The sequence below is a fragment of the Pelobates fuscus genome, chromosome 6 (assembly GCF_036172605.1).
Source record: "Pelobates fuscus isolate aPelFus1 chromosome 6, aPelFus1.pri, whole genome shotgun sequence".
Taxonomy (NCBI): Eukaryota; Metazoa; Chordata; class Amphibia; order Anura; family Pelobatidae; genus Pelobates; species Pelobates fuscus.
This window is the reverse complement of record NC_086322.1, coordinates 88,724,223-88,746,424: the sequence shown is the minus strand read 5'-3', so window position 1 is coordinate 88,746,424 and position 22,202 is coordinate 88,724,223. Positions and strand designations below refer to the sequence as shown.

At 46.5% G+C, this 22,202-nt stretch overlaps 2 protein-coding genes across 2 annotated transcripts; both read right to left on the bottom strand.

The window, feature by feature from the left end:
* Positions 1-13,481: 13,481 nt before the first annotated feature.
* LOC134566086 (histone H2A type 2-B) lies at positions 13,482-13,874 on the bottom strand. Its single transcript, XM_063425796.1, has one exon. It carries the CDS (start codon positions 13,872-13,874, stop codon positions 13,482-13,484), a length of 393 nt encoding a protein of 130 aa, XP_063281866.1.
* A 7,618-nt stretch (positions 13,875-21,492) lies between these two features.
* Positions 21,493-21,804, bottom strand: LOC134566085 (histone H4). Its single transcript, XM_063425795.1, has one exon. The coding sequence runs from the start codon at positions 21,802-21,804 to the stop codon at positions 21,493-21,495; it is 312 nt and encodes a 103-aa protein (XP_063281865.1).
* Between the last annotated feature and the right edge of the window lie 398 nt (positions 21,805-22,202).

The window sequence follows — 22,202 nt, the reverse complement described above, 5'->3', positions numbered from 1 at the left end:
CCCTTGATACTTAACCTAGAAAACCCCAATAAAAATGATGAAGGTCTATACATATTATCTACCTATATGGATATGGTTTCTCCTGCCACTAAAGGACAGTTCCAATTTAAGGATATGTGGAACTCAGCAGAATGGGAAAAGCTTACTTCACATCAGACACTTGTCAACCCCCTCAAACCACATATACACACCCTTGGAGATATGATGGCCATAGCAGATGCAACTTTTGAGGATACTGTTGCCCTAGAAACAGGATACACCGACACTAATCTCTGGTTGGAATGGATGAGATATAATGCTCATTCCAATAACAGGTCCAATTGTTATGTGTGCGGCAGTTCCAGGCCTCATTTAGGAACAGTCCCACTCTTTGTCCCTGATGAATATTGGAACTGTTTTCTTAGTCTATTCACTGGTACAAATGATTCTACAGATGGTTGTGAGACCTGGAAAGTAATTCATCCTTTAGGCGAGTCTAAAGTTAAATTACACGATGCCGTCTCCATTTACCCTGGTAATTATACATGCTTTAGAGGTAATAATACTGATAACAAAGGAAAACAATTTGGTAATTTTTCCAATGGTTTTTGTCTCCATTATAGTAACATCACCTTACTAAACCAAACTTCATCAGTTGGAGATGTATATTGGATCTGTGGGGATATGAAGATTAGATATAGGCTCCCCACTCCATGGAGAGGTGAATGCACCCCAGCTAAAATCATTATGCCATTACACATCTTTAGTGATTCTCTTTCCGTATCCAAAGCAATACCTGTCTCCAATCGCAGGAAGAGGGCAGTGCCCATTGGTAGCCTTGATCCACACATTTATTTAGATACTATAGGTATCCCCCGGGGTGTTCCTAAGGAATTTAAGGCAAGAGATGAAGTGGCAGCCGGATTTGAATCCCTATTCCCTATGATTACCGCCAATAAAAATGTTGATTGGATCAATTACATATATTATAACCAGCAAAGGTTTATCAATTATACTAGAGATGCCCTACAAGGCCTTGCTGAACAATTACAAGCCACTTCACAAATGACTTTCCAAAATAGAATGGCCCTGGACATGATTCTAGCAGAAAAGGGGGGAGTTTGTAAATACATTGCCTCAGGGGTATGTTGCACCTATATACCCCAGAATACTGGCCCCAATGGAAAAGTAACTTTAGCTATACAGAAATTGGAAGATTTAGCAAAGGAAATGAAAAGCAACTCTGGGATAGCTAACTACTGGGGGGATTGGTTTAATTTCTCCTCCATCCTTAATACAATAAAAACCTTAGGTCTGATCTTAGTTATGGGTGCATCTATATCTCTCCTCTTTTATGTACTCACAAGAGTGATATGCTGCATCTACAAAGCCACACCACCATCACGTCCAATACCTCCACCACCAGTTTATGCAGAATTCTTACAATTCTACATGCATGAGAGTAATGTTCCTGAGAATGTCTACATGTGATCTATATTAGCCAGGGTAATTGCCGTGGGAATAGTGGCCGAAGAACTAATGAAAGTCCTGCAGAATTGGCTAGCAATTCTGAATATACCATGATCAGTTACCCTGGCTAAATTAACCCTAAACCCTAAAAGGGTGTGAACAAGTGTTGTTCAAAGAGGGGAAATGAAGGGATAGAGAGAGTCAATAAATGGTTAAATCTCATCCATTTAATATACTATATTTTTCTAACATTTATAAAGATTTATTTTTCTAACATTTATAAAGATTTACACAAGAGCTAAAAAACCAGACTAACCACAGGTTATTTTTGATTTATAACTTCTGCTTTGCAACAACAGACGCATCCGCAAGTTGACCTGATGCTTCCGAGAAGAAGTATCATGAATAAACAGACGTGCTTGACCACACGAGGTTGTGGTTCTGCAAGATCAGCTAATGCCACATTTAGCATAAACATTTATCTTTTGTAAGCACATTTATTGCATTTTATGTAAGTCAAAGTTCATATCCGATACTGTATAAATATAACTGTCTATCCCTAATACATTTGAAGTACGTTGGACAGCAAACTGTGTGCGTGTCATTATTTGCTCCATCGTCCTTCCCTGAATTCAGCTAACAACGGAGACCAGAGAACGACTAAGTGGGACCGAGTCACTTAGGATAGAAGTTGCCTTTCAGTCACCCTTAACAGTAATATTGGTGTTAAAACACCTTAAGAATTGATATTAAAGTGTTGTATCACTTTAATTATAGTGCATTTGTATAAGGGGATCACCCTTAACAGTAATATTGGTGTAAAACACCTTAAGAATTGATATTAAAGTGTTGTATCACTGTAATTATAGTGTATTTGTAGACAGTAATATTGGTGTTAAAACACCTTAAGAATTGATATTAAAGTGTTGTATCACTTTAATTATAGTGCATTTGTATAAGGGGGTCACCCTGAACAGTAATATTGGTGTTAAAAACACCTTAAGAATTGATATTAAAGACACTCAATATAATGAAGTGGCATATAATAAAATGGTGGGGGTCACCCACAAAGCCTTCCTTTATTTAGTAACAACAATGATAATACAGCAGGTGTTGGAAAAAATCCTGAGAAGGAAATAAAAGGGGGGGAAAAATCACTAAAAGAAATTCAGGTATTAGCACTTTAAGGTGCTATAACAGAAGAGGAAAATAGTACTTACCAGATCCAAAGTCAGGCGAGTTGATCGCTGCTCTGGTGACTGGAATGCGAATAAAATGGCCGCCGCCAGCAAAAGGGCGGGAAACAATGCACTTGCTAAGTGCTGATGCGAACGGGCGGGGTAACGCGAGGGCGCGAAACTGAGAATAGTAAAAAGCAGTAATGAGTCGCAGGAGGAAAAACCTCCTGCGATTTAAAGGGGAAACCTAAATAAAGTTTAATAGGAAATTGACAAAGTAGTCCAAGATTGAATAGAATGAAATTAAAATAAATAGAGCATAAATGTTTCCACAGAAAGTGTTGTTAAAGTGATAAGTGAATAAAGTGTTAAAGGTATATGACCATTGTAATAATTTTTTTAGTTGAAATATCTTATTAAAGGTTAAATGATACAGCAATATAATTGGAGTAGACTCACCTGGGAGGCAAGCAGCAAAGAAAGAGGGTATGGGAGGAGTTTGATGACATCATATAATACTGTTATACGATCTGATTGGTTGAACTTTTTACATTACTTTTAACTGTTCCTTTGCTGCTGGGAGGTTCAGTAAAGAAAGATAAAGCAAATATGAAGCCTCCTGTCTTGCCATAAAATTGCCCTTTCTGAGCAGCCTGTGGACACGGCCGACTGGGAACTGCAGACCTGCTCTGGATGATCGGGTCTTGGCTTTAGCCCTGACTTTGCCGCCCTGTTTGCCTCTTCCTGACATTTTCAAAACGAAATCGAATTATCGTCTAGACCTTGGCGCCCCCTGCACGGCTATTTATACCAGCTCAGATACCGCGAGCTCTAATCTAATTGGTTGCATTTTAAAGCCACCAATCAGTGTCCGACTCAGAAAGTAACCAATCGCTGTAGGTTACCGCGTTCCATGCTCAATGCTCTTACTGAACGAACCAATAGAAAATGCACACAGGTCAGGCTTTACTGCCAGGGCTTCTATATATAGAGCAGCTGGGGAACGTGTTCCTTATTCTGTTGGAAATTTCGTAAGATTTCTCTGATCATCATGCCTGAACCAGCCAAGTCCGCTCCCGCACCCAAGAAGGGCTCTAAAAAAGCCGTGACCAAGACCCAGAAGAAGGATGGGAAGAAGCGCAGAAAGAGCAGGAAGGAGAGCTATGCCATCTACGTGTACAAGGTGCTGAAACAGGTCCACCCCGACACCGGTATCTCCTCCAAGGCCATGGGGATCATGAACTCCTTTGTCAATGATATCTTCGAGCGCATCGCAGGGGAAGCCTCCCGTCTGGCTCACTATAACAAGCGCTCCACCATCACCTCCCGGGAGATCCAGACCGCTGTACGGCTCTTACTGCCCGGAGAGCTGGCCAAACACGCCGTGTCTGAGGGCACCAAGGCAGTGACCAAGTACACCAGCGCCAAGTAAAGACCCGTCACCCAAACTCTAATAACACAAAGGCTCTTCTAAGAGCCACCCACACAATCCACGAGAGAGCTGTGACTATATTACGAGAGTATTCTCTATGTGCGAAATGTAAAAAGTAATCGATTGTCGCGTTACACTATTTCAATTTTGAAATCTTCTTCAAGCTAAAATAAATTGTAAAACACTCTCAATGGCAGAACCTATAGTGTAACATTTATTCTGCTGGTTATAAAGTATACTAAAAGATACAACAGCCTGAAACTATTATAATGTATCAATCTAGCTTACACATGAAACGTGTTTCCATTCACACTCCTCTCTCACAAATTATACAATGCTGCCATCTCGTGTATACAGATTGCAATGGTTACTTTTTGTTTAATACATATCATGGATCAAACCAGCAATATCAATCTCAATGAATACTTTATAAATTAAAATTAGGAGTTTGGTGGGTCTGTTTCCCTCTTATAATGTATTTATTACCAAATTTATACATTCAGCGTTCTCTGCATGGCGTTTTTAAAGCGGGAAAGTCGGTTACAAAATGGCGAAGTTTAAATCCTGCACGATATAGTCCCCCTGCTGGCTCTGTCACAGCAGCTTTTTGTTCTTCCACTTTCCTCTCCCGCCATTTCCTGGCCACATACGGATTGCAGTTTCATTAAGCAGTATTTTGTGATGATAAAATGCATATAGTTTAACCCTTTCATACTCAGGTGGAAACGACTGCCATATAATTTGTATGGACTGTGATGCTTAGAGAATTCTAATGATTCCTCAAACTATAATTATCACAGTATAGAATGTCTAGTTTTAGGTCTGTTTCGAGGTGTATAAAGTCAGTATGCAGCATGTTTTCCATATAAAAAGCGGGAATGGCTGCTTCGATCACAGCAGCTTTTCTCTCCGGCCGTTTTAGATCACATACTGACTGCAGTTTAGTGCAGAGAGGATTCTAGTCTTACTAACAAGGAAGACTTTAACCCTCTCAGCCTCCAATGCCTTATTTCATGTTTTATGAGAGCATTGCATTCAAACAGAAAAGGAAGCAGGATATTCGGGGAAACATAAGGCCACATTATATGGATAGGAAACACATTGGAGTTTGTGTTACCGGAAGGCTACTCTGTAATTTCTCGTTCTCCAATATGTTGTAGGGAGCATTGAGACAGCCGAGCCATCCTGGTGGAATTATAGCCTTATGAGGGAAGGAGTGGGCGGCTCTGAAAAGAGCCTTTGGTTTGAATGAATTATCGAACATCAGCCGAAACGTTTAACCTCCGAAACCGTAGAGAGTGCGGCCCTGGCGTTTCAGCGCGTACACCACGTCCATGGCGGTGACCGTCTTCCTCTTGGCGTGCTCGGTGTAGGTGACGGCATCGCGGATAACGTTCTCCAGGAAGACTTTCAGCACTCCTCGAGTCTCCTCGTAAATGAGGCCGGAGATTCGCTTGACACCTCCTCTGCGAGCCAAACGGCGGATAGCCGGTTTAGTGATCCCCTGGATGCACCTTCCTGTGCCGCTTGGCACCACCTTTACCGAGCCCTTTCCCTCCTTTACCGCGACCAGACATTCTGAGCTGAGACAAGTGGAACAATGAATGCTCCCAACACGGCTGCCTTCTCTTATATGTCTCTTGAGACGACCGAGTGGGGAACTGATAGACAAATCAAACCGTCACTGGGCGGCTCTTGTCGTTGATTGGCTGATGCAGGAGGTTGTGCTTTGCGGTGATTTGCTGAATAGTCATTTTTGAACTAGAGAAAAAAAAAACGCCAGCGGGAAAGGTTTCTACCGTATTCGAATTTACAGCTCCGGCAAGTATTCAGTGCAGACTGCATTTACTGATAAAATGTTTCATTTTTCTTCCCTTTGCTTCATACATAATAGACAAATCCTGTAATAGCACGGAATGCAGGTAAAGAGATTAAAAGTAAATATGTCTCGATAAATTATTTAGCTAAAGACATAATTATAATCTTTTAATTTTTACACTGATTGTATGTATTACACATAGTTCTGGATCGAATTATGTAATTAATCAATTAACGCAGTACCTATACATGGCCACTAGATGGCAGTGTAACATTGAAAGAGCATGCGTTGTGCTCAGTATTTCTTTTTTTTTTTTTTTTTTTTTAATCATCTTTATTTAATAATTTTTGTTTTGTACAGTCAACCAATATATTGAATGGTATTCATTAAACATATCAAAAACACTATACACACACATTTCACTCACTACACACTACATTTACTAAACACGCTCGGTACTACACACACACACACACACACACACTACATTCATTAAACACACTTTGCACTACACACAAACACACACACACTGCATTCACTATACACACGTTGCACTCACTAGTTGCATTTTACATTTACTAAACACACTTTGCACTCACTACAAACACACTACATTCACTATACACACTACATTCACTATACACACTACATCCACTACAAAAACACACACTCTGCATTCACTATACACACCTACATTCACTACACACACACTCTGCATCTAATGCATGCATACAAACATTACATACATTACACTAAATGTACAATCTGCATCCACTATACACACTGCATCCATGACACACATACTGCATCCACTATACACACTGCATCCATGACACAAATACCGCATCCACTACACACATTCTACATCCACTATACACACTGCATCCATGACACACATTCTACATCCACTATACACACACACTTCATCCTTGTGGGCGGACTTGGTGCTGGCCCCGGGGGCCCAGATCTTGATCTGTGTCAGGGGCCCTAAAATTTCTGATGGCAGTCCTACTCAGCAGTCTGTGTGTAAGGACTCAGCAGTCTGTGTGTGTGTGTTTGTGTGTGTGTATATGGACTCAGCAGTCTGTGTGTGTGTATGAACTCAGCAGTCTGTATGTGTGTAAAGACTCAACAATCTGTGTGTGTGTGTGTGTGTGTGTGTGTTTATGGACTCAGCAGTCTCTGCCTGTGTATGGACTCAGCAGCCTGTGTGTCTGTGGGTGTATGGACTCAGCAGTCTGTGCGTGTGTATGGATTCAGCAGTCTGTGGGTGTATGGACTCAGCAGTCTGTGTATGTGTGTGTGTGTGTGTGGACTCAGCAGTATGTGTGTGTGTGTGTCTGTGTATGGACTCAGCAGTCTGTGTGTGTGTGTGTGTCTGTGTATGGACTCAGCAGTCTGTGTGTGTATATGGACTCAGCAGTCTGTGTCTGTACTCAGCAGTCTGTATGTCTGTGTGTGTGTGTATGGACTCAGCAGTCTGTATGTCTGTGTGTGTGTGTATGGACTCAGCAGTCTGTGTGTGTGTATGGAATCAGCAGTATGTGTGTGTGTGTGTCTGTGTATGGACTCAGCAGTCTGTGTGTGTGTGTCTGTGTATGGACTCAGCAGTCTGTGTGTGTATATGGACTCAGCAGTCTGTGTCTGTACTCAGCAGTCTGTATGTCTGTGTGTGTGTGTATGGACTCAGCAGTCTGTATGTCTGTATGTCTGTGTGTATGGACTCAGCAGTCTGTGTGTACGTGTATAAATCAGCCTGTGTGCATTCAGCAACGCCTGTGTGCATTCAGAAATCTGTGTGTGTGTGTGTGTGTGTATGTATTCACACCTCTGCCGGTAAGTCTTGCATGATGCCGACCTCTGTGTATTGATGGCTCCGCCGGCGACTCTACCAGCCACAGTCTGGCCGGTATTTGCCGTGGTGCTAACCTGGTTCGGCTGTACTAGGGTCAGAGTGCCCCTCGTGTCTCTTAGCCCCTGAGCCTCCTTGCCATTTATTTTGACAACTTGCCTATGCTCGGCATGGCTGTCCTCCACAGCTTGTACCGGGGCCATCTCATGAAGCACTGGCCAAATTTACTGGGTTGCGCCTGGACCACCCCCGTAACGGTTTCCCTCTTCACAGTGGGCTCCGGCTCAGGGCTGGTTAGATGGGGGTCAGTTCCACTCCATCCGGATTTGCTGGGGGCAGTTGTTCCTGTAATGCCTGGGCTGTTTACAAGGGTAAACAGCGAGGGTTGGTGCGATGTGGCTCTACTGTGGTAGCCATGGGGTGCTGTGTGGAGGGCTGGGGGTTATAGGGTTGAGGTAGTGGGGTGTGGGGCCGAGGGAGGCAGTGACAGTATGTGGAGGGTGTAGTGTGACAGTGTGTGTGAGGGGGTAGTGTGACAACTTGGGGCAGTGCCATTGTGGGGGAGGGAGTAGTCTGATAGTGTGGGGCAATGACAGTGTGAGGCAGTGTGACAGTGTGGGACAATGACATTGTAGGAGTGGGGCAGTGACATTGTGGTGTAGGGGACAGTGTGTGTTGGGAGTGGCAGTGTGACAGCTTGCGGCAGTGACATTGTGGTGGAGGGGGCAGCGTGACAGTGTATGTTGGGAGTTGGCAGTGCGACAGCTTGGGGCCTGTGACATTGTGGTGGAGGGGACAGTGTGTGTTTGGAGGCGGCAGTGTGACAGCTTGGGTAAGTGACATTGTGGGGGAGGGAGTAGTCTAACAGTGTGGGGCAGTGGGACAGTGACACTGTGGGCAATGGGACAGTGACAATGTGATGGAGGGGGCAGTGTGACAACTTGGGGCAGTTATATTGTGGGAGAGGGAGTAGTCTGACAGTGTGGGACAGTGACAGTGTGGACAATGGGACAGTGACATTGTGAAGGAGCAGCAGAGCCACTTGATGAGGGTGCAGAGACATGCGACTAGGAAGCGGGTCTACATCGCAAGTAGTTGGCAAGCCGTGAATGCGGCAGCAAATCACTAGATGGAACATTTCTGTCTCAATTTGACTTCCATGATGTCATGCACATCGGGCAACTGCCCTGAATCAGCCATGCGGAAGTCAATTCCGCTATTGCACAATATTTTTTTCATAACTCCATGGGAGCTGAATTGTACCCTTGGGGGTAAGCTTACCTTGGGTTGGGAAATCCATGCCAACCAATAGGAGAAGGAGCTGCCATTCAAACTTGTTTGCGCCATTTATCACGATTGGTCGGCGAGCCCTCAAGGGCTTAGCTTGTAACTCCTCCCCTCTGTGAGTGCTGATTGGTTGCTGCATGGTTTAGGCGTGTAGTTTGACTCTACAGGCCTAAACCAAGTGGAACTATTTGTGAGAATGTACAGAGTGTTAAGCCCAGACTTTATATGATGATTTCTCTGGCTCTGTACATCCGATCGCCCCGCTATTTGCAGGGATTATAGCTGGGACCAGGAGCTATTTGGTGATGTATGGCATGGGGTTGTGTTACTGTATTGGGTGAGTTTTGGGTTTTTTGTGTGTTCGGCTTCCTGTGTCCGGGAGATACCATTATCTCCCAGACACAGCGATGCCTGTGCATAAATACTTTGTATCTTTCCTACAATAAACAGTTCTTGTTTACCCTTCCCTAAGTCTCGACTAGTGTTTGGGTGATACCACGCTTGCCTTCCTGCAAAATACTATAATCACTGGTTTGCAGCTATAATCACTCTAGGACTGGGCACAACTAGGAAGGGGCGACCACAGGCGGTAGTAACCCATTCTCGAGAGGGTATACCGCCACATCACCCTCCGCTAAAGGGAACATTGAAAAGCTCCTGTAGGATCTACAAGCGGTTAGGAAAGCAGACCTAGCAGAAAGCAAACTGAAATAGGCAGCCTGAATCGACTCATTAGCGACGTTAAATACCGAGAGGAGGAACGAGAGGGACTACTGACTGTGACCCATACACAAACGATAAGATCTCCCAACAGGTCCAGAGGCTTAACCGCACAGTACCATCACTGGAAGCACAACATCGACATAAAAATATCTGGTCCTGAGGGGCACAAGAAACAGTGGGCCCAGATGCCCACTCCACTGTTGATATGGAGGACTTTCATATTAAAATATTTGATGATGGGGGCAGGGCCAGGCCGCCGAGCGAGATGGTCGCATGTCAGACCAGCTCCCGAAATTTACAACGAAAGAACAAGCAATCAGTTTATTTTGGCATAAAAAGTTGACAAAAATCAGTGAAACACATCGGGTGGAGAGTACCGGACCCAGGGTGAGGCTGGCCCGACTGGTTTCAGTCCCCTGGGGGATGAATCCTCACTGGCATCAACGAGGCCTACTCTGGCGGTGAGTGGGGCGCTGCCCCGCTATCCTGCTCATCGGTGCTCAGACAGGAGCCAGACCCGTGGAGCTGTGGCCCCGTTCCCCCCCCCATGCACCGGGGGGGTGATCCCGGTCCCCACCCCCGCATGCCCCGACCATCCCGGGAGCAGCAGCAGGGCCGCCTGGATCCAGCACCAAAGCGCAGCGTGCAAGATGGCGGAGACCAAGGATGCTGGCACCAAAACCGGCAGTGAGGCTCAGAAGCGACCCACACCGCTCCCCCTGCACAGAATAAACTTGCGGGCAGCACCGGCTAGAAGCGGCACCTTCACAAGAGACCACAGAGCGCAGAGTCCACCTTTAAAATGGCGGAGACTGCATGCCCAGCTATCCATGCCCGAGGGCTGACTGAGGCACCCTCCCTTCTGACTTCTCAAGGACGGACTGCCGAAGGACGCCAAGCAGGAACAGGCGAGCACATCCTCATACCCCACTAGCCTCACTACAGAGGGACAACAACTTAGCCTTACCTTCCACACTGCATGCGGGCCAACGAACGCGGATTAACCACCTACAGCCACCATACTGTACACGATGATCGGCACGGCAACAGGGACTCTTTTCCCGCCTAAGACAGACACTCGTCTGGATCGCCCATACAGGGACTGCCACCATACGAACATGACACACATCGGGACTATAACTACCATAGCAGTCCTTATATCCCCTTTTATTTAAATGCTTCGAGATATATTTAGGGGGGTCCCTTGGCAGGCGACCACTGACTGCCCATCAAAAGTGTACTCACAAGGGTAATTCCATCTCCTGAAAGAGTAACTATGCGGCTGTTAATATACATATATTTGTGTGTACCTAACATTAATGCGGAGCACTGTATATCACCTAGCCTAACATACCCTCATTTTGTTATAGCTATCCTTGACTACAATACAATTGGTAGTCAGTGGTCTTTATTATATAATATGTCTGTCTAGCATGTAACCTAACGTTTAATAATTAACCTGTCCCAACCGAGTACAGCCTTGCATGTAAGCTACTATACGTTGACAGTATTAAGTCGAGAAGACAACCGTATTAAAGCGAGAGATAACCGTATTAAAGCGAGAGATAACCGTATTAAGGCGAGAGATAACAGTATTAAAGCGAGAGATAACAATATTAAAGCGAGAGGAAACAGTATCAATGCGAGAGATTACAGTATTAAAGCAAGAGATAACAGTATTTAGCCACAGCATGTTACTATATATATATAAAATGAGGTTGATAATCATAGGAGACTTTGTCAATATGTTATGACGACCCCATCCTGTACAACTCTTGAACGTCTCCCTCTCTTTTTTCTGTACCCCCATAATCACATGCCTCAACAAAAATAAAGAATTTAAAAAATAAATAAAATATTTGATGATTTGCCATTCTCCGTCCTGATGGAGTGGCGAAGATGCAGGTACTCTGGTGGTGGGTGCCTCAAGGAGATTCTGTGTCAACACTGTCGGCTGGAGAGTCACTTGCACCCTTCAATTGACGCCTCTACGACTATCGAGGGTGAATGTAGATCCACCCAAAGCCGTAATCAGTCTGAGACGAGGTGGTGAGGAGAAGAGCCAAGACCCTCTATAAACCACCCGGCCTGGCATATGGGTTGCATTGGGGCTGTTTGTTTTCCCAGGCACACTGTCTATTTGACACAACCTGCTTTTATTTTTGGTTTTACAGTAATGCATTTTTTCTTTTGTACTTACCTTGTGAAAGTTAATGTTGTACTTTTCCTGTGAGAGGGAGGGTATTTAAATAGCTGGGAATGATGGCCTGTGGGCGAGGGAACCTGTGTGTAAGCCAGGTGTGTGAAAGGTGGCCTGTAGTGACCCTAATTGAGACTACCCCTCCTCTACCATTTTGCACCAGTGGGCTTACCTAGAGGACAGAAGGCTGTTTTAAAGGAAATCTAGGCTGCCCATGGGTTGGGTCTGTGGACCGTGAATAGTCCAGCCCCACAATGAGGTCTCAGTGAAAACCATTTTTAGAAAAAGTCGCTTGGCTTTGAGAATATTATCTCGAGTGGTATATAAAATCCCTTGCCGTGTGAATGTGTGCATGCATGTCCTGATGTGTGGATGGAGGCAGTTAGCTGACCCACTGTGCAAGGGAGAAGAAAATAGGGAGGAGGCTCAGGCTTTGATGATTGACCCTCAACCTCATGTTGATTAGATTTGCCTCATTTCTAGTGATATGAAAGTATACAAATTTAAGCCTACTAGAATTTACAAAATATGGGAAAGCTATGACTTTATGTGTCTTACTTGAATGATACCACATCAAGAATAAATATATATTTATTTTTTTTTTAAAAAGGGGGAGGGGAGAGGGTTTTTGGTTCATCTATATTTTTAGTGTTTAGAAATATGGAAAACAAAATAAACAACGTAGTACAATTAAAGCAGAACAGTAATACATTTCCAAAAGGTTTGTACATGTGAAGGAGAGCACATCCCAAAATACAGCATGAAATCTTACAATACTACTTACTTAGACCTATCTTGGCAATACGGAATTTAGTTACACCGTATGGCATACTGGGTTATTTTGAAGCAGGAGAGGACCCCCACATGGCCATATGGTGTGACTAAATCCCACCTAGGAGAAATCTGACTGGCTTTGGAGTTGAGATTTTTTTTTTTGTGGCATGATTGGAAGTCACTTGAAATTGGAATTTGCCGCCCTCTTTTGCATTACCAGTAGAAAGAGAGGCATGCTCATTCACTAAAACCTGAATTATAAAATTGAGGCAAAAAAACCCCAAAAGATCTCAAATCTGAAATTCAAGTTTAATTGAATCTACCGATGTGTGAAAATCGGGATGGATTGGAGTCTTTACTTCCTTCCACCTTATAATGATATGCAGCACTTTCCTATTGTTCACAATAGTGACTTAACTATTAATCCGCTTTTGATCGATTTCTTGTGTTTCACTAAAGACTCCCCAGTGTATAACAAGTAGTAATAGCAATGGTTAGAAAGGGAAAGTCCGCTAGGTGTGTTTTAATGGAAATTTGAAAAGCATCACTTAGTTCGTTAGCCGAATTACAGAGACTGTAAAAAAGAGGTATTAGACCCTTAAATACTAAATTCCCTTTGACGTGTCACTGTAGTGAATAACCGTATAAGAATGTAGCAAGACAGTGATCACCTCCATACAGTCATATCAGCGTGAGCTCTTTCTGGGGATTGTGGGTGGCTCTTAAAAGAGCCTTTGTGTAAGTTTGGGAGCTGAGGGACAGTGGAGTTACTTGCTCTTGGCTGGCTTGTGGCTGTCGGTTTTCTTGGGCAGTAAAACAGCCTGGATATTGGGCAATACCCCACCCTGGGCTATGGTGACCCCTCCGAGCAGTTTGTTGAGCTCCTCGTCGTTGCGCACAGCGAGCTGCAGATGGCGGGGGATGATGCGGGTCTTCTTGTTGTCTCGGGCTGCATTCCCAGCCAGTTCCAGGATCTCGGCGGTCAGATACTCCAGCACTGCAGCCAGATAGACCGGAGCTCCGGCTCCAACCCGCTCGGCATAATTGCCCTTTCTGAGCAGCCTGTGGACACGGCCGACTGGGAACTGCAGACCTGCTCTGGATGATCGGGTCTTGGCTTTAGCCCTGACTTTGCCGCCCTGTTTGCCTCTTCCTGACATTTTCAAAACGAAATCGAATTTTATTAAAGACACGGAGGCTCATATTATGCATAACTCTTTCTTTATTTCCTCAGCAGCAAAGATAGAGGAATATAAATATTGTCAAAAATGAAAGAAAAACTGTATAGGCATAACGGGTAGCCAATCACATGGTAGAGGAAGTGGCTCTATAAGTCCTGTGTCTCCCACAATCCCCCTCTTTCTTTGCTGCTTCCTCAGACAGATAAGTACTTTTTGTTTCTCTCTGACTCAAATTTGATGATCGTTTATTTGTATGATATTTCATTGTACACTATTTATGATTGTTTAATTACCTGTTACCACTAGCGTTCCCCCTGGGACCCCCTTGGTGCTTTTCCCCCCCTACCCGGGGATTTCTGTAACCTGCCTTTTCTATCCCCCTCGTGCTCCCGCACGACTCCCGGCTCTGTGCTTTTGCCGCAACCGCTCTGTTGTCGACCGCGGCTGCGCACGCATCCCTCCCCGCTCGCGGGCGGGCTCGGCGGATCGGGTGCACGAGCCCCTTCCCCCGCCGGGTGCCCAGTCGCGTGCGCCTTCCCTCACGTGCGGCGGCCATCTTGGGCGGACCTCGATCCTTCCCCTGTGCTGCCGTGCGGTCACCTTTGCTTTGCCGGGTCCCCTGGGAACGCTAGACGGTCTGTGTGTTTCGTTTTCTGTGGGTTACTCAACCCTTTGCTCTTCTCACCCACCTTAGTGTCATTTAGCAGTATTTATTGCCCACTGCCACTTTGCAGCATGCAGGATAGGGAGGATGGGCCTGCGGGTCCCCCTGGGGACTTCCGCTCAGACAGCGCTGAGGGCGCTATGGCCTCCCAAGAATTTCAGGCCATGCTGGAAGCCACTATGGCCTCCTCCATTCAGAAGGCTATTGCCTCGGCCATGGGAGCTGTTACTACTTCATTTTCACAATCGATGCACTCCCTGGTTTTGCCTACTCTGGCCTCCCCCGCCCCTACGGGCGTGGGGTCCCCCTCCCCTGCTCAGACTGTGCCTGGAGCCCGTAAGGCGAAGGCCAAGTCAAAACACGTCGGCTCCCACTCCTCGATGCAGGTTTTACCTGCCATGACTGACACGCTTGAGGCGGTCACAGATGGCGCGCACCCCACGCGCAAAAGAGCCCCTGGCCGGGCTAAAAAGGCTAGATTATGGAAACGACCGGAGTGTGGAGGAGGAATCCGACTATATGGAGTATGACTCCTTTGGTGATGATGATGTGTCTGGCGAGGATTTGCCCCTTACGGGCGCTAACCCTTCAGAGCCCTCCGCCAAGACCCGGGGTCCAGTCTTAGGCCCCTCCGGGGTTGACAACACTATTCTTGATCCTCAGGGTAACCCCCTGTTCGACCCAGATGACCTACGTCACCCCCGGTCCGCTGAATGGGTTCCCCCGGATCATATTGCCCAGTATGTGGCCAAACGTATCCGCACACCCCTTTCCAAAGAAGGCCGCAATAAGCTGCGGGCCGAATGCCCTCGCCCTTCTCTCCCGGGCGCTGCGGGTAAAACACCAGATATTGACCCACAGATTGCCCAGTTCCTGGGTAAGTCGGGCTGGAAGCCCAAAAAGGGCCTCGACAATTCCCTGAAGGGATGCCAGGACAAGATCCTGGACACTCTAGGGCCCCTCTCGAAGCTCTATGAGCTTCTAGATACTGCTAAAACTGGGGATTCAGTTTTGGACGTGGACGTGGCCATTGGTTGGGTCCAACGGGCCATATGCTTGCTGGGAAACGCCAATACGGCGATATCTGCGGAGAGACGTAAGGCGATATTACTAAAAATCGACCCTAAACTGGCCACTATGACTGTGGCGGAGCCTGACCCGACTGAAGAGGGTTTACTGTTTGGCACCTCCTTCGTTAAAGACATGGGGTCATATGTCAAGACCTTCACGGCGATTGACAAGGCACAGGCGAGCATGAAGCGTGTGTTCGCGCCTAAGGTTTTTGGAGGGGCCGGGCGTAGCAGGAACCGTCCACCCGGCCGGGGTTTCCGAGGCGCATTTCGCGCTACCAGAGGTTCCTTCTTTCCCTCCCGGGGATTTCAGGACCAAAGAACCCCTCCTTTCTTCCCAGCCAGAGGTCGGGCTTGGGGCTCCAGATACCCCCGCAGCGGTGCCACCAGCAGACGTCCTTACGGTGAGTACCCTTTCTTCCCCTCCCGTTCAGGTAGCAGGGAGACTGGCCTTATTTTACCGAGAGTGGGCACAGCTCACCTCGGATGCTTGGGTTCTGCAGTGTGTAAAGGGGTATCGCCTAGATTTTGTTTCAATGCCTGTCCAGTTTTACTCCCCCAGAGAACTGTCCCTTCCACGGGAACAAGACGAGATGATCTCCGCGGAGGTCGGAGAGATGCTCTCCAAGGGCGCTATAGAGGAACTGCCGTTCGCCGCCAAGGGCTTTACGAGCAATCTGTTCCTGGTGCCCAAGAAAGGAGGCGGAGTTCGCCCTGTAATAAACCTTCGTCCCCTCAACGCCTTCCTACGTTACCAGCACTTCCAGATGGAAGGTATTCACTGCCTCAGGGACCTTCTGCGCCAGTCGGACTGGCTTGCCAAACTAGACCTGAAGGACGCCTACTTCACGGTCCCCATTGCTATAGAATTCAGAGATTATCTCCATTTCACATGGCACGGGCGGCGTTGGCGTTTCACCTGCCTGCCTTTCGGTCTCTCTTCGGCCCCTTGGTGCTTCACCAAGCTTCTGAAGCCTGTGGTGGCGTTCCTCCGTACCCGAGGGGTTCGCCTCATTGTTTACCTGGACGACATTCTGATTTTGTCCCAATCGAAGGAGGATCTCCTTCTACACCTAGAATGGACTACCACCCTGCTACAGAAGTTGGGTTTCCTGATCAACTGGGACAAATCGGTCCTAGATCCCGCCCAGTCCATAGAGTTCCTGGGGTTCAGAGTGGACTCCGTCCAACAGTTCCTGTTCCTACCAGGTTCCAAAGTGAAAACCATTCAGAAGGAGATTCGAAGAGCTCTGCGCGTCGCAGACTTGTCCATCAGACAGCTGGCGAGAGTAATTGGCCTTCTCGCGGCCTCTATTCAGGCAATCTTCCCGGGCCCACTACACTACCGGGCCCTCCAGCGACTCAAAGGGTCACACCTTCGGTCAGGTCACTCCTACGAGTCTCGGATATGCTTGGACGCAGAGTCCAGAGACGAGTTGGTGTGGTGGTTAGCACACATGGAGGCGTGGAATGGGAGAGCCATCTTCGGCTCCATCCCGGACGTGGTGATCGAATCAGATGCCAGCTTACACGGCTGGGGTGCTCGTTGTGGCGACGTTTCCACAGGAGGCAGATGGTCCGACGTGGAGAAATCATTGCACATCAACTGCCTAGAGCTCCTGGCTGGAGCTTTCGCGATCCGCAGTCTTACCCCAGGACGGGCGAATTGCTGCGTTCTCCTCAAGATGGACAATGTATCAGCGGTCCGCTACATAAACCACCTGGGGGGTACGAAGTCCAAGATGTTGGCAATTCTGGCGAAAGACTTCTGGCAATACTGCCTCTCCAACAACGTCTCGGTGACAGCGGAACACATCCCGGGACTAGACAATTCGGGAGCGGATTGGAATTCCAGACACTTAAGAGACTCTGGAGATTGGCGTCTACACACTTCGGTGTTCCGAAGCCTGGACATGTTGTGGGGAAAGTTCCAGATGGATCTGTTCGCATCTCGTCTGAACACTCAGCTGCCGAAGTTCTTCAGCTGGAGGCCGGATCCGGCAGCGGTGGCGACCGATGCCTTCCTTCAAGACTGGCCAGGGGGCCTGCTATACGCATTCCCTCCATTCAACATGATAGCTCGCACGATCTCGAAATTGGTTCGCCACGACTGTTGTGTAGCGTTAATCACCCCGCTTTGGAGATCTCGACCATGGTTTCCCCGCTTGATGGAGTTGTCGATCGATTATCCTCGGTTGATTCCAATCTTCCAGGACCTCCTTCTGAACCCGGATGGGAACCCGCACGAACTAGTATTGCAACGCCAGCTACCACTGATAGCATGGTTCCTTTCAGGGGACCTTGGATTGTCCCAGGCGTTCCGCAGACAACTCTCCTACTCCTCGATAACGCTTGGGCCCCAGGCACTCGAACTGCCTATCGGACTTCATGGAGATCGTGGTCTGGTTGGTGCTTGGAACGGGCAGTGGATCCCGTATCTGCCCCTTTGCCTTTGATCCTCGAGTTTCTCACGTCCCTGTTTGACTCGGGCAAGGCGTACCGCACGATTAACCTCTCCCGCTCGGCTATCTCGGCCGGACACAGGGGTTTGGATGGTTCCCCTGTCGGCAGGCATCCTTTTGTGTGTCGTCTTCTCAAGGGTATCCGCCTTGCGCGCCCTCCTCGGCCTCGCTTCTCTGCCTTTTGGGACGTTAACATAATGTTGCAGTTCCTCTCCTCATGGTACCCTAATCAGGAGCTGTCTTTGAAACGCCTGTCATCCAAGTTGGTGATGTTACTCTGTTTGATCTCTTGCAAGAGGGTCTCCGACGTCAGGGCCATGGATTGGGACGCCATTGCATTCACCCCTGAAGGTGTTACTTTTGATATATCCAGGAGGACTAAATCTGCATCCAAGTCCTTTTCGTATCCCAGGTTTCCTGGCTGTCCGGCGCTCTGCCCGGTGGATTGCCTCAGAGTTTATCTGGATGTCACGAGTTCCCTTCGCTCTGCTGATCTACACGATTTGTTCGTATCTTTCAAGTCGCCTTATCGACCGGTTTCTACACCTACCCTGGCACGTTGGATACGGGAATTATTATCCTCTGCGGGTATAGACACCTCTGTGTTTACGCCCCATTCTGTACGGGGAGCGATGGCTTCTAAAGCCTCCTCGGTCGGATGTCGTCTGGAGGATATCATGCGGGCGGCAGATTGGTCCAGTGAATCGACTTTTAGAGATTTCTATTTCAGACCTATTGAACACATCGCATCTCGAATAGTTGCACAGCTTTGAACTTGCATAATATGAGCCTCCGTGTCTTTAATAAAATTCCCAGATTTTACTAGTAACATGACGTAAAGTCATGATTTTATTAAAGACACGGAGGCGAGTATTATTCCCTCCCGCCCTCCCGGTGTGGAATGGGGATACGAGATGCTTGAGACTCTACGGATTTTTTCCTGTTCAATAGGTATGTATTGATTATGTATTGATTAGGTATTGATTATGTATGTTTATTTATATGATTGGATGGTTTGATACATCTTTTATGTTCACTAAATTATTTATCCTTTGTATTTCAGAATCCGGTTTCCTTGTTTGTGACTCCTTATGATGCTGTTTGGTAAGTCTACAGTTTTGAGTCTGGAAATTACCATATTTCTCTGTCTTTTTTAGCTTGATGTTGTCGCATTGTTCCTGTTTCCTGTGCTGATCAAGTAGGACATCGTTTCTTCTTACCTGGTCTTCGGTTTTCGCAAGAAAGAGGGGGATTGTGGGAGACACAGGACTTATATAGCCACTTCCTCTACCATGTGATTGGCTACCCGTTATGCCTATACAGTTTTTCTTTCATTTTTGACAATATTTATATTCCTCTATCTTTGCTGCTGAGGAAATAAAGAAAGAGTTATGCATAATACTCGCCTCCGTGTCTTTAATAAAATCATGACTTTACGTCATGTTACTAGTAAAATCTGGGAATTATCGTCTAGACCTTGGCGCCCCCTGCACGGCTATTTATACCATCTCAGATACCGCGAGCTCTAATCTAATTGGTTGCATTTTAAAGCCACCAATCAGCGTCCGACTCAGAAAGTAACCAATCGCTGTAGGTTACCGCGTTCCATGCTCAATGCTCTTACTGAACGAACCAATAGAAAATGCACACAGGTCAGGCTTTACTGCCAGGGCTTCTATATATAGAGCAGCTGGGGAACGTGTTCTTTATTCTGTTGGAAATTTCGTAAGATTTCTCTGATCATCATGCCTGAACCAGCCAAGTCCGCTCCCGCACCCAAGAAGGGCTCTAAAAAAGCCGTGACCAAGACCCAGAAGAAGGATGGGAAGAAGCGCAGAAAGAGCAGGAAGGAGAGCTATGCCATCTACGTGTACAAGGTGCTGAAACAGGTCCACCCCGACACCGGTATCTCCTCCAAGGCCATGGGGATCATGAACTCCTTTGTCAATGATATCTTCGAGCGCATCGCAGGGGAAGCCTCCCGTCTGGCTCACTATAACAAGCGCTCCACCATCACCTCCCGGGAGATCCAGACCGCTGTACGGCTCTTACTGCCCGGAGAGCTGGCCAAACACGCCGTGTCTGAGGGCACCAAGGCAGTGACCAAGTACACCAGCGCCAAGTAAAGACCCGTCACCCAAACTCTAATAACACAAAGGCTCTTCTAAGAGCCACCCACACAATCCACGAGAGAGCTGTGACTATATTACGAGAGTATTCTCTATGTGCGAAATGTAAAAAGTAATCGATTGTCGCGTTACACTATTTCAATTTTGAAATCTTCTTCAAGCTAAAATAAATTGTAAAACACTCTCAATGGCAGAACCTAGTGTAACATTTATTCTGCTGGTTATAAAGTATACTAAAAGATACAACAGCCTGAAACTATTATAATGTATCAATCTAGCTTACACATGAAACGTGTTTCCATTCACACTCCTCTCTCACAAATTATACAATGCTGCCATCTCGTGTATACAGATTGCAATGGTTACTTTTTGTTTAATACATATCATGGATCAAACCAGCAATATCAATCTCAATGAATACTTTATAAATTAAAATTAGGAGTTTGGTGGGTCTGTTTCCCTCTTATAATGTATTTATTACCAAATTTATACATTCAGCGTTCTCTGCATGGCGTTTTTAAAGCGGGAAAGTCGGTTACAAAATGGCGAAGTTTAAATCCTGCACGATATAGTCCCCCTGCTGGCTCTGTCACAGCAGCTTTTTGTTCTTCCACTTTCCTCTCCCGCCATTTCCTGGCCACATACTGATTGCAGTTTCATTAAGCAGTATTTTGTGATGATAAAATGCATATAGTTTAACCCTTTCATACTCAGGTGGAAACGACTGCCATATAATTTGTATGGACTGTGATGCTTAGAGAATTCTAATGATTCCTCAATCTATAATTATCACAGTATAGAATGTCTAGTTTTAGGTCTGTTTCGAGGTGTATAAAGTCAGTATGCAGCATGTTTTCCATATAAAAAGCGGGAATGGCTGCTTCGATCACAGCAGCTTTTCTCTCCGGCCGTTTTAGATCACATACTGACTGCAGTTTAGTGCAGAGAGGATTCTAGTCTTACTAACAAGGAAGACTTTAACCCTCTCAGCCTCCAATGCCCTTATTTCATGTTTTATGAGAGCATTGCATTCAAACAGAAAACGAAGCAGGATATTCGGGGAAACATAAGGCCACATTATATGGATAGGAAACACATTGGAGTTTGTGTTACCGGAAGGCTACTCTGTAATTTCTCGTTCTCCAATATGTTGTAGGGAGCATTGAGACAGCCGAGCCATCCTGGTGGAATTATAGCCTTATGAGGGAAGGAGTGGGCGGCTCTGAAAAGAGCCTTTGGTTTGAATGAATTATCGAACATCAGCCGAAACGTTTAACCTCCGAAACCGTAGAGAGTGCGGCCCTGGCGTTTCAGCGCGTACACCACGTCCATGGCGGTGACCGTCTTTCTCTTGGCGTGCTCGGTGTATGTGACGGCATCGCGGATAACGTTCTCCAGGAAGACTTTCAGCACTCCTCGAGTCTCCTCGTAAATGAGGCCGGAGATTCGCTTGACACCTCCTCTGCGAGCCAAACGGCGGATAGCCGGTTTAGTGATCCCCTGGATGTTATCACGGAGCACCTTCCTGTGCCGCTTGGCACCACCTTTACCGAGCCCTTTCCCTCCTTTACCGCGACCAGACATTCTGAGCTGAGACAAGTGGAACAATGAATGCTCCCAACACGGCTGCCTTCTCTTATATGTCTCTTGAGACGACCGAGTGGGGAACTGATAGACAAATCAAACCGTCACTGGGCGGCTCTTGTCGTTGATTGGCTGATGCAGGAGGTTGTGCTTTGCGGTGATTTGCTGAATAGTCATTTTTGAACTAGAGAAAAAAAAACGCCAGCGGGAAAGGTTTCTACCGTATTCGAATTTGCAGCTCCGGCAAGTATTCAGTGCAGACTGCATTTACTGATAAAATGTTTCATTTTCCTTCCCTTTGCTTCATACATAATAGACAAATCCTGTAATAGCACGGAATGCAGGTAAAGAGATTAAAAGTAAATATGTCTCGATAAATTATTTAGCTAAAGACATAA

What these genes read in the sequence shown, in the direction of transcription:
- LOC134566085 (XM_063425795.1), bottom strand. Translation starts at nt 21,804, where the DNA reads ATGTCTGGTCGCGGTAAAGGAGGGAAAGGGCTCGGTAAAGGTGGTGCC.
- LOC134566086 (XM_063425796.1), bottom strand. Translation starts at nt 13,874, where the DNA reads ATGTCAGGAAGAGGCAAACAGGGCGGCAAAGTCAGGGCTAAAGCCAAG.